Here is a 17,282-nt window from a genome sequence, read left to right as displayed (position 1 = left end):
GCCCTGCAGATCAGATGGCACCATTCAACAAAGCAGGACCATCATTACTTTAAGATTTTATTCATTTCAAGTTATATAATTTTTCCTGTCCAACACAGAAAACAAAAATGATCCTGCCAAGTGAAGAAGTGAGCAAGAGGAGGGAAGCAGGGTTTGTTGTTAAACATAAAGGAATGTACATGCTTCAAAGCAGATGTTGCAGCTTGTTCTTGTAAAATTGCCAACAGAGTTGTGCTCTGTAGGCAATCGTATTGTTGTACCTTCCATTATGAAGATTTCCAGGGTAAGGTGTAAGCTTTATGGCCCTGGGAATGGCTAAAGGGAGGAAGAGGAAACGGAAATACACAAAGTTCTCTGTGAACGCTCTCAGGGGACGCTGTTACGGAGAAATATTGGCACCATGGGAAGAAAAGAAGACAGACTTTGATAAGATTTTTTTCCCAGTTATTTTTCCTTTGATTTCCAAATAATCTCTCGATCATGTGTCATGTGCCTCAGCGAGTTTGAGACTTTTCTTAGCAGCAACCTGTGTACTAAAGCAAATCTCTTGGCTTTAGCCAGTGAAAAAAAGTAGAGGTGTAACCGTTTTGCAGCCTATTGCCCTGAATTTGTTGGGGTATCTAACATGTGGTCGTGCAGCGCTAGCAGTCGCGCGCTTGTGCGGCCTTACCTGGCAGCACAGGTAGCAAAGACATCTCCTTTGCAACAGCAGCCTGGGAAGGGCTCCCCGAACGTCCCCCGCGTGCCCTGTTGGCCTGACTGCGGCTCGTGTGTCCGGAGAAGCTCCGTGCTGGGAATGTCGGCAGCCCCCCGGCACCTCCGAACTCACCCAACGCAGGACGAGCCCGGGCGCTGGCACTGGTGGGTGAAGTGCAACAGGCAGGAGGAGGCCGTTCTGCTCAGCTGATCCTCAGCAGTCACAGCTTTTCTTTTCTTTTTTTTCTTTTTCCCATCTTTTCTTGCACAGGTCTGGCTATTGGCAGACAAAGAAATAAGCCTGTGAGCATACCCTGATAAAATATGCTGTCTTTAATACTGAAACTTATCTTGTCAATGGGAAAAACACATGGCAACTGGAAAATAAATGACATAATTGTGAAGAAAATGCCATCATATATGTAACTAGTTTGTAGATTATTTTAATTTAGCTATACATACAGTACAAAATATCGAAGATATATATATACATTTTTAAAAATTCGTATCAGTTGCAGATGTCAGCAGCATTCCTAAGAAAAAAAATACATTTGTCTTGAAATTCTGAAGAAAAAGAGATAATCGAAACTCCAGGCTCGATTAGGGGTTTTTTTGTGTTTTGGAGTTTCTTCATAGCTCAGATTGGGAGACTTAGCAGCAGTTCAAATACCTGCAGTAAAAATTATTTTGTTAATACTGGAAGCTCATAAAAAATATCAGTTTTGGCTGCTTAATATAATTTATTTGTTCCAATCTTAGAAAAAAAAAATGCCTAAAAACAGCAGGATCTCATACAGACGAGCCCAGGCTTGTGGTCATGCTGTAAGTCTTACTTTCTTTGTGCCTGATTTGTGTAAGGATTTGCTTAACTAGACAGCAGCAAGTATGAAAAGCCTCTGAAGAAAAGGCCTTCTGAAAGATCAACGTAACATGCATATCTTGTGTTTTCTATATGTTTGGGTTAAAAAAAGAATGCCTGCGGCAAACTTTACTTTTTAATCTGTTTTAAATGAATTAACTAATTTGGTTCAGTCACAGAAACATTTGTAGCTGTTTGTAGCCTTAGTGAGAACTTTTTCTTCCTTTAATAAAAAATAATCTGATAATCCCTTTTAAAATGTGAAGTTCCTTTTTCTCTACTGTAAGTTTTCCCCCCTTCACCTTCTGCAGTCACCTTCATAAAGTGGCCCTGAACGGTCTTGTGTCAGTGGCTTTTTACAAAATGGGCTTGAGCGAGATTTACTCCTTGCTTCCTATTTCATGTTCATTCGTGCAGTAAGGAAAGGCAGATTTGACCTAGTCCTATTGATTTATGTGCCTGGTAGTATTAATTCTACGGATTTTTAAAACATTCAGGGTGAACTGTACTAGAAGCAAAGTACAGTTAAGAGTTTGTAAGTTGTTACGTTTCATTATCCTTTTTCTCATTTTATTGATTCATATTAAATTCCATTAAGGCTAAATTCAGGCTCTTTGCCTTCTTCAAGGTATCTGCTACACAATTAAATCTTCCTTCCACAATAAATCCTTTTTTATGAGAGAATAAAAAGCTTACTGCATTTGAGTCTTAACAGATGTCTTGTTCAATTGTATTTGTTATACTGTATTCCTTTGCAACTTTCTATTTACTTTCCAGGGGTTAATGGTCTCAAAGGACTTTGTTTTCTAACTTTCCTTTGTCATAAATGCCTTTCTTTGGGCAAAGGGCAACTTAGGAAAAAAAAAAAGAGAGAGAGAATATCTTGACAGAAATTGAAACTAATAATATACTTGAACTACTACTGTCTTCATGTGTAGCTTTGACTCAGTCTCTCATTCTCTTACTAGAGTCTTACTAGAGTGACTTCTGAAATGTTTCCAGAGTGATCTCCTCTAGAGAAAACAAAATCCAAGCTCATTTCAAGCAGGTCATGCAGTTACTACTTTTATTACTTCTACCATAGCTATTTAATATTTTCAGAGCTTGTTTTAAATGATTTTGTTAGTAGCTGCTAATATTTATCTACAGGACAGCACTCTATTGATCAAAAATTCTGTCTTTGGTTTGCCTTGAACAAATTCATCTCTTCGTCTGTTCTAAGAACAGTCAACATACACTGTAGAGATAAACAACCACTACAATCCCAGTGTGAACACTGAGATTAAAGTGTAACTGCTGCAAAATTCCATATTCTGATTTTACCATGAATATGCTTATTTTTTTTCAAGGGATGCTTCGTATTAAAAATTACTTTTATCTACTGTGCAGACTTTAAGGATGTCCTTGTGCTCAAGTGTTGCTTGATAACACAAGTATCTTTAAATGTTTTGGACTATATTTTTGTTTTCTAAAATAAATACGGGCATATTTGATGTACCTTGTTTAACTTCTGCCATTTTAGTCACTGAGATTACACATGGGAGGTTAGAAAATGAAAAATGGTATATCTGATGGGGAAGTATTTTAGGACATAATTATGTTCATAATCAACTGTGGTGTCGTTGCTTTATTAATTCATTGCATAATATGATGCCTAAAGCTGGTTAAGGTTTACAGTAGGCCTGTCATAAATTGGCCTTAAGTGGCCTGTTATCATGTAGTCTAGTCAAGTCATTAGGTTTGTTACCTCTGTGGTTTGCCAGGAAATGATGACAAGGTTAATATTTGGTTACTGTATATTATGAGGTCTGTGTGTATAAAAACTGATCATGAACAGCTTTAATTTACTGCAAAATATTTGTAGTTGACATGAGAAATGCTTGTCTTCCCCTCAGGTAGTATGCTTCCCACACCTTTGTGCAAGCTGAATAATCACTGAAAACCAGAACCACATCTTAAGTTTGAACTGTTACTAATTTAGAGTAACCCACCGTCTCTGCTGGAGCTGTTCTATAATTCATTGTTTTGATTAAAAGCAAAATATTATATTGCAGATGTTCAATTCCCTATTCCTGTTCATTTAGGCAAGGGGACACCTTGGCTCTCTTGCATTAGTCTTCTATAAAAACTTGTCTCCTTGCATAAATCTTACTTGTGAGGGCCATCAAAATTTGGCCAACCTTTTACCTGAAGCTGGCAATAAAAGAACGTGTTATATGTTCACTTTCAAAGTGCTCTCTATTTAATCTGCAGTGCAGAGTTTGACCTATAATTTAAATCTTATTAGGTCAGATTGTGCTTTCTATGGGTTCCTTTCAAAGTGTTGATTCAGAACATGAAAGAGGAAATGAAATGGGTGAGCCGGTACATACAGTGCCACTGCATCACTGGTAGCACGAGGGAGTTTCTAGCCTAAAATGTTTTTTTTCTGATGCCCAGCACACAGGGAGTCTTTGGTTGAGAGGAAAAGAAAACGCAATGGGAGAGACAGTCACTGATACTTAAAAATAATATTTAAAGTGTTCTGGGTGGGTGAAGAAAATAAACTTGTAAAATAACCCAGCACAAACTTTTAAGAAGGAAGTGCAGTTTTTAAAGTACTCAATGTCAAAACATGTTTTGGCAGTATTCTTTCTGTTAAAATAAAATAAAACAAAAAAGATGAAAAAATACCGCTTCTGACCAAGTATCCAAAGTCTAAAAAGTTGAAGGCTGCAGTCAGTTCCAGTGCTGCTTGAGACAAAAATAACAGCCCCCGAGCGTCAGCTTTTCCATTCTTGCCGCACCAGGTGAATGGGCTGTTTTATTGCGCGTTTACACTGTGGTGGCAGCGTGGGCCGGAGGAAGGGAGGGTGAGAGTGATGAGAGAGCTGAGTCAATACCCAGCCTTGTTGGGTGTCTGTCAGGAGCGGGACGGCTGCGGCTGGCTGCGTTCGCCTTGCCAAGTATTAGCTAAGTGTGTTGCTTTGGCAGCAAATTCTCAGAACATACTTTTTAATGAAGAGTGAAAATAAGCTGATTTTAAAGAGAATAAAAATCAGTAAGGGCCATTATTTTGATGGCCATTTCAATGTTCACCTCGAATTTCTATAACTTCCTAAACAGATTTTTCTTTTGAGTATTTAAAAACAAATCTTACTGTTCTATATTTCTTCTTCTTTTTTTAAAGTGTTTTACCTTATAAGTACCTGAAAAGTGTTTAGTAAATTCATCCTGTTTTAAAACATCATTCCAGTCTAAAATGCATAGTATCATTTCAATTGAGTTTAGAATACAAAAATACTAGACCAGAGTGCATCCATTTCAGCAACCTCAAAAAGAAGAACAACTAACTCATGTCACCTACTTCACAATTGTTTCATGCAACTATATTGTACTTACCTTTCTGTTGCATATGAAATAACTAATTACTGCAGCAATTCTCCCTTCTCATAGTATTTACCCTAACAATTCTGTAAGCACAAGCAACCCTAAGTACAAAATTCAGAAAAATTCCGGAAACCATATAGAAAGACACATGAAAACAGAATAAAAAGAGCATGTAGTGTTTTATATAATTTATAAATATTTTTGTATATTATTTCAAGGGCTTGGCTGTTTCCATTGTGTCTTCAGCTTCCTGCTCCCCAGGCCCACAGAGCCTCTTGCACAAAGCCAAGGGGCACCAAAACGGGAAGAGGGGCACGAACAGACACTCCCAAGAAGCCAGGGAAGGCACCTGCTTTTCTTCCTGCTTTCCCCGTGAACAGTGACACTACCCCACATTTTCCATTATTTAGTTAAAGATCCACAGCGTTGTCTTGCTTTGCAGTATGGAAAATATGTTTCTCATGTTAAAGAAAGTAAAACCTTCTGCCTGCATCTGAAGGATCTGAAGGGTTGTGGGATGATAAATCTCTGCTAACTCAGGATGGCTTCTTAATGAGTATGGATGGAGGAAAGCATGATTTGGAGAGCAGCATGTTAAACAGTTAACTCATCAGGTATTTATGGAAAAAGGAAGTGGAGAGAGGTGTCAGATTAACAAGCTGGGGGCAGCTGGGATCGGACTGCCAGTGACTCCAGAATCTGAACAGTCCCAGGGGCGTGTGGTTGTGTGAGGACTGCCGCCTGTGTAACGTGAAATGAAGAAGTGCCTGGGGGAGGCAAGCTGCTGATCCAGCTCCGAAACTCAACCTGCCGCCCTGGCATGGAAATGAGTGTTCAGCGACAGCAGAACAACTCTGTAGTCAAAAGACATTTGGCTTAGATGTGACTGGGGTACCGGGTTGCGGCCCGTACCCTTTCAGCCTTTCTTACTGGCTCCTGTCTGAGATGTAGTAACTCCTTATTGCCAGCCCTAACCTGGGTGAAGTCAAGCTGGGCGTTCCGGGCTCTTGCCAGCTCCCGTTCCCAGCAGCGTGTCGCAATCCCCGCACCCAGACTGGCACGTAGACGGCCCGTCGGTGCCAGGGCAGCGAGGGGGCCGGGTGACGTGGCCGCCCGCAGCGGGGTGACGCGGTGCAGGGCTGCGCACGGCGCTGGCAGCGAGGCCTCCACCTCTGCGCCCTTCCAGCGCAAAGCAAAGCAGTCTGTGCGGAACAGGTAGCATCAGGAGTCAGGGATTGTGCTGGAAGAGAGCAAAGAGCACGGGCACATTTAGGTCTGTAGGAGAAGATGAGAAATCTGCCTCTTCTTGGCTGTTAGTCGGTGTCTTCCAGCCAGGCTCTAATCTCTGCTAAAACAGCGTGAGAAATGAATCAGCAAACGTGTCAGATGGGTTTTAGCCCTGTGAATGGATGTGAAAGGTTACTCTGTTAACACTGAGCATGCAGCTAGTTAACCAACAATAAGATGTAATTTTCAGACCAAAACATGAATAGTGGTTACTTGATATTATTTACTGCCTCTGCTGCTGGCCGGCTATTCTCTGACATGGCAAGAAAAAAAGATCTTACTAAATCAGTATGTTCTATTCTGTAGAAAAGGAAGTATTTTATTTTGTCTGGCACTCCATGGCTCTTCTGCATAATAAACATGATTAGTTATTCTATCATTTATGAGTGTCTTAGTACTCTGTGGCCAGATGCAATTATTTAGTTAAACCGCTATGATTAGCCATAGCAAGAAATTTCTAATTCCTCTTATGTATATACTCTAAATAATAAATATATTAGTTAAATATATTTTAGTACTAATCCTTTTTAAATAACTTTGGACATCTAAGAAATAAATATTGCTGTGTTTATCAACAGGCCAAGTTCTTGTGGAAATCTCAAGAACACACAAGAAACTTAATGATTGTCTAGAGGAAAGCGTAAGTTAAAGGATTTTCTTTCAACCTATTTGAAATTTTGAAAATATAAACTGATTTTTGTGCTTTTTTTAAAATAACCCTTTATTCATTTGCTTTTAAAGTTCAAAAAATTTCATAAAGAAATTATATCTGAACTGGAGAAGAAAACAGAACTGGATGTTAAATACATGAATGTAAGTACATTGAACTCAATAGCAAAGAATATCATATTTTATGTATCTCTTGCTAGTAATAGATTTTTTTTCAGAAGTTATTCAGTCAGTTAATCAATGCATCAGAACTGTGGTCTAAATATATAAAAATTTACAAAACATGTCAGGGAAGTAATGCATGACAATAGCATTTTTAAACTAAAGTGGAAAAAAAGCAATTGGCAAATCTATTTGTTGTTGAATTAGTAATACAGAATAAATATGAGCAACACTTTGTGGTCACTTATGCAGTTATATTACTGTGTGCATTATGAGATGTTTTAAATGCTTTGTTTTCAGGCAACTTTAAAGAGGTACCAAACTGAACACAGAAGCAAATTAGATTCTTTAGAAAAGTCCCAGGCTGAGCTAAAAAAAATCAGAAGGAAAAGTCAAGGAGCACGAAATGCCATGAAGTACGAGCATAAAGAGATGGAGGTTAGTGAGTTGTCTCATTTGTTTCATGTTTGTGAGAGTTGGCAACAGAAAATGTTATGCTGCCAGAATGTGCAGCTGAGTCTTTTCTAGCACCTGATGTCTAAAGCTTACCACAGCCTCTGTATATGCAATGTAATTAGTTACTATATGAACTCCTCCAAGTTGTTTGGCAATGGTAATCTCTAAAATTTCAAATAATATGTTGGTTTTAATTTCTCAAAGTCAGGCTGTATTAAAGGTACTGCTGGAGTATATATTCCAGCTGAAATGAGGCTTTGGACTGCAGTGCTGTTTTTATTCAGAAATTTTTCCTTCAGTTTCTAGGATTAATTCTTTGACCACTACTTCTGAATTTTTGGTTTTTTTTTGGGTTGGTTGATTGATTTTTTTTATTTACATATCTCTGTAACTAAACCTTTATGCAGATGCTTACACAGGGAGTTAGCTGTGCCATGCAAATTCAGCTGAAATCTGCTATAAATTTATTTCCCAAAGTAGGCAAATGGCAATTTCTGTTATCACTTCTATCACCCATCCTACTGAACTTAAAACACCACTGCCATCTTGAGGTGAAATGGAAAATGGCAAGGTAATCAGAAATTTTATTTGAAATATTAAGTTAATACAAGAGTTAATATAAGAGTTAATTGTGTGTATGAAAAGAGAATAGTGTGCAGGAAAGAAGCAGAGCCTTCTCACTGCCCCAGCCTGTTCCATCTCACCTTGCCAAAACCTTTTGTGAGGATTTTGGAGTTCATTTCAGTAATAAGGTAGAGTATCAAATCAAACTCAGAGGTTGCATATAATTTTTCTTTTCCTAGTATGTGGAAACTGTGAGCTCTCGACAGAGTGATATTCAGAGATTCATTGCAGAAGGCTGCAGAGAAGCTCTCCTTGAAGAGAAAAGGAGATTCTGTTTTCTGGTGGACAAACACTGCAGTTTTACTCAGCACATGAACTTCTATCACGTTCAGGTCAGTGGCATTAACATAAGCAGAACTCCTGAGGTCTAATAATCCCAGAGGAGATGTGCAGTGCCTCCTGCAGGAGGCTGAGCAGACAGGCATGAAGAGCTAAGACGGCACAAGGAACTCTGAAACTGGACACACTCTGTCCTGGTCAGCTCACAGAAAATGTGTTCAATTGTCTCTTAAATGCACTACAGCAACAATGAAAGATTACTCTAGCTTTTAAAAATCATATTTAAAAAGAAAGATGAGCTGATCAAATATTTACAACCTTTAAACCTGAAAAAGTACAGGCTTTCTATCATGTTATTAGTTTTAAGGAGATATTAATTATGTAAACCTCTTAAAAGACTTCCATTTCACTGAGGTTATATTATTTTGGTATAAAGAAAATTTAACAAATAGGTCTATGCATTTTATGAAAACTAATACCTTTTATATTTTGATGCAGTGTGCAGAATTCCTCAACTCTAAGTTGCCTGGGTGGCAGGAAATCTGTAGTGATGCCACAAAAGTGCCTGAAAAAGTTAAAATTATGATAGATGAAATAGCAACACCTGGTTCCACTCCAATATCAGGAACTCCACAGCCTTCACCAATGATAGAAAGAAATACCATGGTAGGTGTGTTATTCTCTGCGGCTTAAAGGTTATGTCTCTCAGCTGGGAAAGGATGGGCCTCACTATTTCTTCTGTATATAAGCATTTGGATTCAGATCTTCAGAATTTGCCTCTGTTGGAATCTACTGGGTTTGGATATGAAAGGAAAATGATTAAACTGAAACTCTAGTACTGGCAAAACACACAGTACAGTAGGCAAAAGCATGCACCAGATTTCAGGGAGGTGCATAGGATTCTTTCTAGAGAAACCAGCCCCAGGACTGCGTTTGTCCTTGCTGCCCCATTTCGGACATTCTTCTCCATGAGTTACAATAATTGCATACACAGTAGTTAAATGTAAAAACTTAAACAGAATGATACTTCCTATTTGCTTTCCCTCTTCTTTCCCCCTTCCATGACTGTTATTTCAGCAAGACTTTTAAGAACAGTTTAAAATCTAAATTTCATTTATCTGAATGTTAAGTTACCACCAGCTGCTTAATTTTTGAGTGACATCACTGTCCAAAATATTTTTAGAAAGCTACTAAGCTAGGTAAGAATCTGTGGAAAGGGATTTTTCAGAGCACTTCACTGATAAATGTTTGTTGAGGGACAGAAACCTCCTATGAACTTTTCTGATTAACAATTTAGATGGAACACAAGGACTCTCTGAAGGGTCTACACAGTTTAGGTATATTTGAGTATTGCTTTCTAGAATGCAATGCTGCAAGTAACCTAAGATGTCACTGTCACCTCAATATTGTGTTAATCTTTTTTTGTGTGTGTTTGTGTGTCTCTAGATTGGAAATAATTTTTATCCTCAACAAGAAAATGCATCAAAAGTGCCCCCTGCTCCTGCAGGCAGGGCATACACTAGCCCGCTAGTTGATATGTTTAACAATCCTGCTACAGTTTCAAAGGCATCTTCTGAAAGACTAAACAGCTCAGCAGGTGAGTGTTGTTTTGGTACCAACTCACATAAGTGCAAATGATTTAACACTGAGAATTAGCACGGGATTTCTTGACATCCATGTGATGCAATGCCTGAATTCCAGAAGACATGGAGGAGCAGAAAATGGTCTTTACAAAGTGTTTATATTAGGTACTCAATAGCAAATAGTTAAGTCATATGGAAGGAAGAATCATTTGCAGTACAGTGCAGAATAAGACAGGCAGATTATATTTTAACCATTTTCCAGGCCTTCCCGATTAACCCAGCTTAAATGCTCTTAAGAGTCCCAGTCTAACAGAAGACACTAATATTAAGCAAGATATATCTAAGTGATTATTTCAGTGCACACAGACATAAACTAGCATTTTTTTAAGAGCATGTACTACAGGGGATAAATAGAACAAACTCTTTTTATTTCTTTACTAAAATGCAAAATCCTACTGAGATTTGTTGTATTAGTTTTTAAAAATACATTTACCATATACTATACTGGTCAAATTACAGTTTTAAGGCCTCCTTTAAATCTTCTTTTGTTTGAGTGCAAGGCATACTTGAAATCATGCACTAAATACAGTTAAATTATTTTTCTTTTTAGACAAAGGTCTCTTACGGATTGTGCATTTAGCATTTTGTGAGCCCAGAGGAAAGCAGCAGCAATGCAAAGTCAGGGTTTGATTTGCACTTCAGTATTAATCAGACAACTAACTATATTTCACTTTGTAAATGTGTGCTTTATTTTGAATTTCGGGTTTTCTTTTTGACAGAGAACACAGATGACGCCAGTTTATCACGTTCGACTTCTGTCGCCACAGGACTCAATATAATGAAAAGACAAAAAGTAAAGACAATCTTCCCACACACTGCAGGAAATAACAAGACGCTCCTTAGCTTTGCACAGGGGGATATCATCACCCTTCTTGTAGCTGAAGAAAAGGACGGCTGGCTTTACGGGGAACATGACTCAACCAAAGTGTAAGATAATGTATTCCCCTATTTGAACATTAAAGACAAGTGGCCTTTACCAATTTTATTAGCAAATATTGATAAATGTTTTCCCACATTTTTGCTCCCTGACATTCATCCCTGGGGCCCTTGAAGAGTCTTTCTGCAAAGTAAATCATTGCATGTATTGTAGAGAGACTTTGTACACTTACTTCGTATGATCACAAGACAGGTCTTTAGATCTTGATTCTTCTCACTTCATTAAGCCTACTGCTGTGTCCGGTGTTGTCTTTTAAGAGATAGATCCAGTTTTATGTAACATGAAGTAAAAATCTCTTCCTATTACAGCAAAGGATGGTTTCCATCTTCATATACAAAACCACTCGAAGAGCCAGCGGAAGAAAAAGCATTTGCCCCAGTGCCAAGGTAACACTTTAGATGGGACTTGCTGGAATGCCCAAATCTTTACATTTTTATTTTAAATGTTGCTTTTCTGCTCACACTCTCTGTTGCTTAGGAATGTGCACGGTAAAAACTTTCTAACAGTTTGTAGGATGATGCCGTGGTTACGTTATCATGTTTTGATGGTTATCCGTGGACTCAAGAACTAGCACCACCCTGACTTGTTGGTGTCCCACCAACTGCAGCGGGACGGTGCCTGTGTTAAATTTCAGCTCTTGCACTTGGGCTTCTCTGGGACTAAAGATATCTTCTAGGGGCAAAAGATATATTATATTAATACTGAAAATACCATTTGTTGGATTATGTCTTGCAGCCCTGCACCGATCAGAAGTGTCAGTTCTGTAAATCTTGCAGAAAAAGCTGGGGTTGTCCTCCCACCACCAGACTATGTGGGAGCCTCGCAAACAGGTTCAACGTCAGACAGGAGAATGGAGCCTTCCAAAGTTACCGCTGCTAAAGCATCAGCAGAAAGTGGGGGTGCTGTAAGTAATCACACACCATGAATCCAAGTGTTCTGTCCTCCTTAGTTTTCTAGACCTTATGTGAAGTCCTGGAATATTCTAGGAACAAGTGAACAAACTAGAACTTCTTCATGGAAGGCAGTACAAATCCATCATCTTAGGTGACTTTAGTTTCTTTAGTCACTTAAGAATTTAGTAGGCTCAATTCTGTGTTCAGGAATACTTCATGCAGCTCCATGAAAGTTGATATTATTTTTGTGGATGTAGTTGAGGTATGGATGTACTAATTAAAGTCTATAATAAGCAAAATTCCTGAGAGGGAATTCTATAAATTACATTTAGTTATTTATTGGTAAAACTTAAATATTTTATATAGTAATATAAAGATCTGAGTGACAGGTATTTATCCTAAGTGATTTGTTGAATTATACAGTACAATTTGAAGTAGCCTGTGTAAATTTGTACTTCATAGTAGGAAAATTCTAAAGAATCTTTTTTAAGAGGAAACTTGTGAGATGTCCAGCTCTATAGGCCTTTTGGAAACCTTTCATCATATTGAACTTGGTTCTGTAAAGCCTCTGTACAGCTATGTTGGCCAAACAGCTACAGGTGTGACGCGTTTCTGCTAACCATTGCTAAAAATGTCTCTTGAAGTTACAGAAATTGAAATAAAGGTATATTTTCTCCAGTAGGAAGGCAAGTAAGACTGCTAGAAGTCATTATGGAGAATCTGTGATCCTCAAAATGAGTGAAAAACTGTATGCTCGGCAGCTAAGATTAGGTTCACAACAAGGAAAATGAAAGCTGCTTGATGGGGAGGAGGGAAACTCTCCTCTCATTAAGATCTCTCCCAATAGTAAGGTTTTGAGATGCCTTTTTTTTTTTCTAAGAAATTTATTCAAAGTTTAGTGGACTTTTGTCAGAACACTCTAGTATTAGCAGGTATATTTCAATATAGCATATTTCAATCCACATCTCAGTGTGGATTTATTCATCTAAGTGCTTTATCAGTAATGAGCCCTGCTGTGTGGGAAGTATGTGCCATAGTGCTACTAGGACAGTGTTTTTCTATAAGAAAAAAACCTTTTCGCATCAACGAAATGAATATCAAAAAGATGCAAATTTTAGTGTTGAGTCCTTTCCAAATCAAGTATCTGGGAACTTCTAAAATTATTGTGAAGAAAGCCGTCTATATTTTGACATATTTGTGAGTTTCCTTTTTGGATAAAGAAGCAATGACCCCTAACAACCATGTAATGTCAGACTTATACACAGGCTCGTTTATTCTATGGCTAACAGTTGAGACCTATGAGATCAACATGTCCTTCAAATGCAATTATGTTAGTGGTAGTTAGGAGATGTATTAGCCTGTGAAAGTTGCCAAGGAAGCTGTACAGTGAGTTCTTTGCCCTCTGACAAATAAAAAGGTGAGTTGCTGTACAGCCCTAAAATTATTGAATGTGTTAAATTGTCTCACTGTGCTGCTGCCTTTTATATGGCTAACTGTCCTCTGGCAGCTCTCAAGAGCAGTCACCTTAAGAAAGGGTTTTTTTTTTCATTTTATGACATTTTATTTATATGAATAAATGTACGGGTCATGGACTAGCAATCTTGTTGAACTGAAAAAGCAGGAGGAGCTGCAAATCATGTAGCTGATAAGAGTAGGACAGGATTCTGATCAGAATCTCTTTGGAGGCCAGATTGGCTTGTAGTGTTTTTGGAGTGGAAGATAAATACATCCAAATTTCCACAGGGAAAGCAAGTTCCAAAACCTGAGGGACTGCAGAGCATAAGCTAGCCACTACTCTTGTTGAGGTATCCTGCAGCTCGTAACAGCTCTATTTTTACTGTGATCTCCTGATTCTTCTTATCTGTTAAATAAAAAAGTGTAGAGGAAAGTCAGTGCACATGCACCCGAGGATTCTGCTCCATAATTGCTATTTCCTTTCATTCTTTTGAATCTTTCTGCTGCTTCCTTGTCTTTCCTGCTTCTGTGAAAGTCACCACTCCCAGCCCACCATGAGGCTTTGGAAATAAGCTAAATATTACTCCAAGCTAGTCTGTAGACTGGTCCAGTATTTGTACACATGTAAAAAATACGGTTAGAGTGTCTTTTATGTAGAAGCACAAAATGATTCATTGAGGCATCTCCTTTCTGTTTCAGAATAGAGTTAGCAGCTTAAGATTTCAAGCAGGAAAGATGAGAGATGGTTCTTGCAAATTGCAGTTTTAAATATGATGGAATTTAAGATTTTAATTACGTGTTATGTAGAAGAGTTTTATACAAAAGATTTTCATCCAAAAAAGAGTTAGTAGTTGGTAAGTTTTTGATGGCTGGTGTTCAGTAAGGTAGTATATGATTCAGATTCATCAAAGCAAGCTGTAGGTCTAATGCTAGTTACCCCCAGCATTGTGACTGCAGTTAGTGTTCATGTGCGTGTACGAGCTAAGCACACGCTTAAGATCACTGCTGATTTCAAAATATGTAACTTTAAGCCTGACTTGTTTACTAGAAGTTGAAGCAGGGGAGAAGAGAAGGTGTGGACATCAAATTTTTGCCAAAATGCCTGCTTTGTGCAACGGGTTTGCCAATGACGTTATTGTCATTGGTAGGTGTTCATTTTTATCACTTCTGAAACATTGCATCCTGTAGTAATGCTCACGCTGCAACACTGCCATCTCCTAGGTTATTTTCACAAAAATACATATTTTGGTTGATGACTTTGTTTCAGTGACATTTCGTTTGCTATTTTAACCTACCAAAAGCTAGCCTATAAAGCTATGTAAAGGTTCCAGTGCAGGTAGAACTGAGCCTGGTTGATTCTTTGATCTTAAACTTGAAAAAACAGAAAAAGGTAGCACTGGCTTAGGATGCCTCTTCTCTACCCTGCACATAAACAGCTGCTGTTTTGTTACCTTTCTGAAGTTGATGGTCTGAGATAATTCTCTCTCCAACTGTATCTCTGCAGGTAAACTGCACAATTATTTCTGCAAATGGCTAGATGTTTTATCTTGTTTTAATGACAGGGCCTCTTTTCTTTAGAGGATAGTGAGAAGACCACCTGTAGCATTTGTTTCTGCCTATTTCTATATATATGCATATATGTATTCTTTCTTTTACAGAAACCTGATATGAATGGCATTATAAAACCACCTTTTCTAAGGTATTTTTAAAAACTTTTATAATACATCCACACTGACATTTTTAGTGGCCAATATCACTGTAGTAATTGTGAGGGGATAAGAGGATGTTTTTCCTGCATTTTACTTTCCTGGGCCCTAGTAAAACATGATGGCTAAAATGGGTTGAACTTTTCTCAGGAATGGAATTATTTTAAATATGGCACTTGAGGCTGATAATACAATCTTTGGGGAAAAAATCTGTCATATATAATGTTGGTTTTAAAAAATTAAAATAAATTACATAGAAACCTGTAGCCTAAAGCTGTAATTGTAGTCTCCAAACAACTCTTTCATGAAGAAACTGCATGGCTTAAACATTAGTCTGGCTGTTGACATGGTGTATTACAGTGAGCCTTCTGGTAACTTTGTGTATTTCTTTGCAGTGGAGAAAATCCTTTTGCCACGGTGAAACTCAGACCAACCGTAACAAATGACAGATCAGCACCAATTATTCGATGAATATAACTCATATGACTGCACCTCCTTCTTCTAAACATCATTTTCAATAAGGAAACCTGCTATCTAAAGTTGTTCTAAAAACTTATTTAAATGTAATTACTGTACAGTAGAAACATACTGGAATGTACTTCTGATTTTTAAAAACCTCTAACTTTCTAATGAGGTAACTGCTTTAGGCAAATGTTTGAGCATTTTGACTTGATTTTGCAGAATGCCTTTTTGTAGTGTGACAGAATTGTGAAAATACTGGAGTAGCCAAGCTAATTAGAAGCTCACAGCAATCAATCTCTGGCATTCATTGTTTGGAAACTGCAATGGTAAGTTCTAGAGTAAGTCTAAATATGACAAAAGCTGATTTTTCCCCCAAATAAACAGTATAACAATTGCCTTAATATTGCAGAGTAGAGAATTGCCTGTATAAAGTGATTATATTTCATTATTTTTGTTTAAGACAGACAACCTAGATTATAAATAAATATTTATCCTCTAAAAATAGGCATGGTTGTAAATGCTTTGCTAAAATGTTTACAGATACAAAGTTTTAAATGTTAACACAAACCTATATTTATAGTCAAATGCTGTACTGTAAGCACATTCTTCAATGATAACGTCTTTAAAACACTGTCAAACTTTAGTCTTATAAAAAATGTCATAATAAAATAGTGCCATGATTTTTCTTCAAATGCTAATGTAAAGAGCTGCCTTTGAAGTTCTACATGGCTGCAGCCCTTCACAAAAGGCAGAACAGATGAAGCTTTTCAAGTTCTTGGTTAAGGAGCTTAGCAGTGGCATTAATGCTGGCAGGGTATAGTATCTTAGATAAGTGAAATACAGCTTTTTAAAGTGCAGCACTCTGGACCTGGAGTTATTTCCTCAGGCTCTGATCTCTTAAATTATGTGGAATTAGGCAGATAATCTGAGAAACTGACTTCTCGCTCTGTGTCTGTACAGTTCACTTCTCACCTACTGTAAAAAGCCTGTATCTTTTGAGCACAATCTCATCCTTAATCTGGACTCAGTACCAGAACAGCTCCATTCTACCTCACCTATATGTACTTTCTGCCCTCAAATATGCAGCATCTCCTGCATATTTGTTTTGTTTTTCCATACCTCTACCACTATAAAGAGCAGATTCAAGTCATGGTAAATGCATTTCAGTCACCTGGGTCCATGAGCATGTGATGGCTGCAGAGGCAGAGCGTCCCTCCCTCTCCTCTCAGGCTGCCTTTCAAGATCAAGGCTGAGGATACTTCTTTTGCTATGTCATCTTGCTCAAAAATCTGTCGTTGCATTTCAGAACACTGATACTTTAGGAATACAACTTATACTGAAGCCAGCTTTCTAAAACATACTAGGTAGAGGCAAATCAGGCTATACTACACTGGCCTTCATCAGTTCAGTAGCAGAATTAAGTATTTTGACATGCAAAAGTACCTTTATCTGCTGAAAGCCAGCATTTGGCAACACCACAGCTCTCTCTTTAGGTAAGTGCTCCCTGCTGCACTATCAGATATTGCTCTTGGCTGGGGTACTGATATTAATTCACATGGTGCTGGGAAGCTTCTGCAGTAGCACGTGGATCTCTGCTAGTACAACCTCCTGCGGTCATGGTTGTCCCTATAAGCAAATACCTCCCAGTTAATACAGGGCTGTCACTTTGTCAGCTACAACTCAGTTCTTTAGAGGAAGGATATATTTAACCATGTCTTTTAAAATATGGGAGAAAGCTGTTACAATATTTTTGTTGAAAGAGATAGAGAGTGAAGAGACTGTTCC

At 38.0% G+C, this 17,282-nt stretch overlaps 1 protein-coding gene across 1 annotated transcript in view; it reads left to right on the top strand.

Annotated features, from left to right (window-relative positions):
* Positions 1-15,995, top strand: part of BAIAP2L1 (BAR/IMD domain containing adaptor protein 2 like 1) — a 35,126-nt gene extending 19,131 nt beyond the window's left edge. Inside the window, exons 4-14 of the mRNA XM_088529433.1 lie at positions 6,790-6,851; positions 6,953-7,024; positions 7,343-7,480; positions 8,302-8,454; positions 8,900-9,067; positions 9,848-9,998; positions 10,764-10,971; positions 11,290-11,367; positions 11,717-11,885; positions 14,988-15,028; positions 15,431-15,995. Of these exons, the coding sequence (XP_088385559.1) occupies positions 6,790-6,851; positions 6,953-7,024; positions 7,343-7,480; positions 8,302-8,454; positions 8,900-9,067; positions 9,848-9,998; positions 10,764-10,971; positions 11,290-11,367; positions 11,717-11,885; positions 14,988-15,028; positions 15,431-15,506 (1,316 nt within the window). The 3' untranslated portion in view covers positions 15,507-15,995. The remainder of the gene's footprint in view (positions 1-6,789; positions 6,852-6,952; positions 7,025-7,342; positions 7,481-8,301; positions 8,455-8,899; positions 9,068-9,847; positions 9,999-10,763; positions 10,972-11,289; positions 11,368-11,716; positions 11,886-14,987; positions 15,029-15,430) is intronic.
* Positions 15,996-17,282: the final 1,287 nt, after the last annotated feature.

Source organism: Tinamus guttatus, unplaced genomic scaffold, assembly GCF_059628265.1.
Source record: "Tinamus guttatus ecotype Peru unplaced genomic scaffold, ASM5962826v1 Tinamus_guttatus_pri_ptg000330l, whole genome shotgun sequence".
Classification (NCBI taxonomy): Eukaryota; Metazoa; Chordata; class Aves; order Tinamiformes; family Tinamidae; genus Tinamus; species Tinamus guttatus.
Note: the sequence above shows the minus strand (reverse complement) of the source record. Positions and strands in the feature narration are given on the sequence as shown.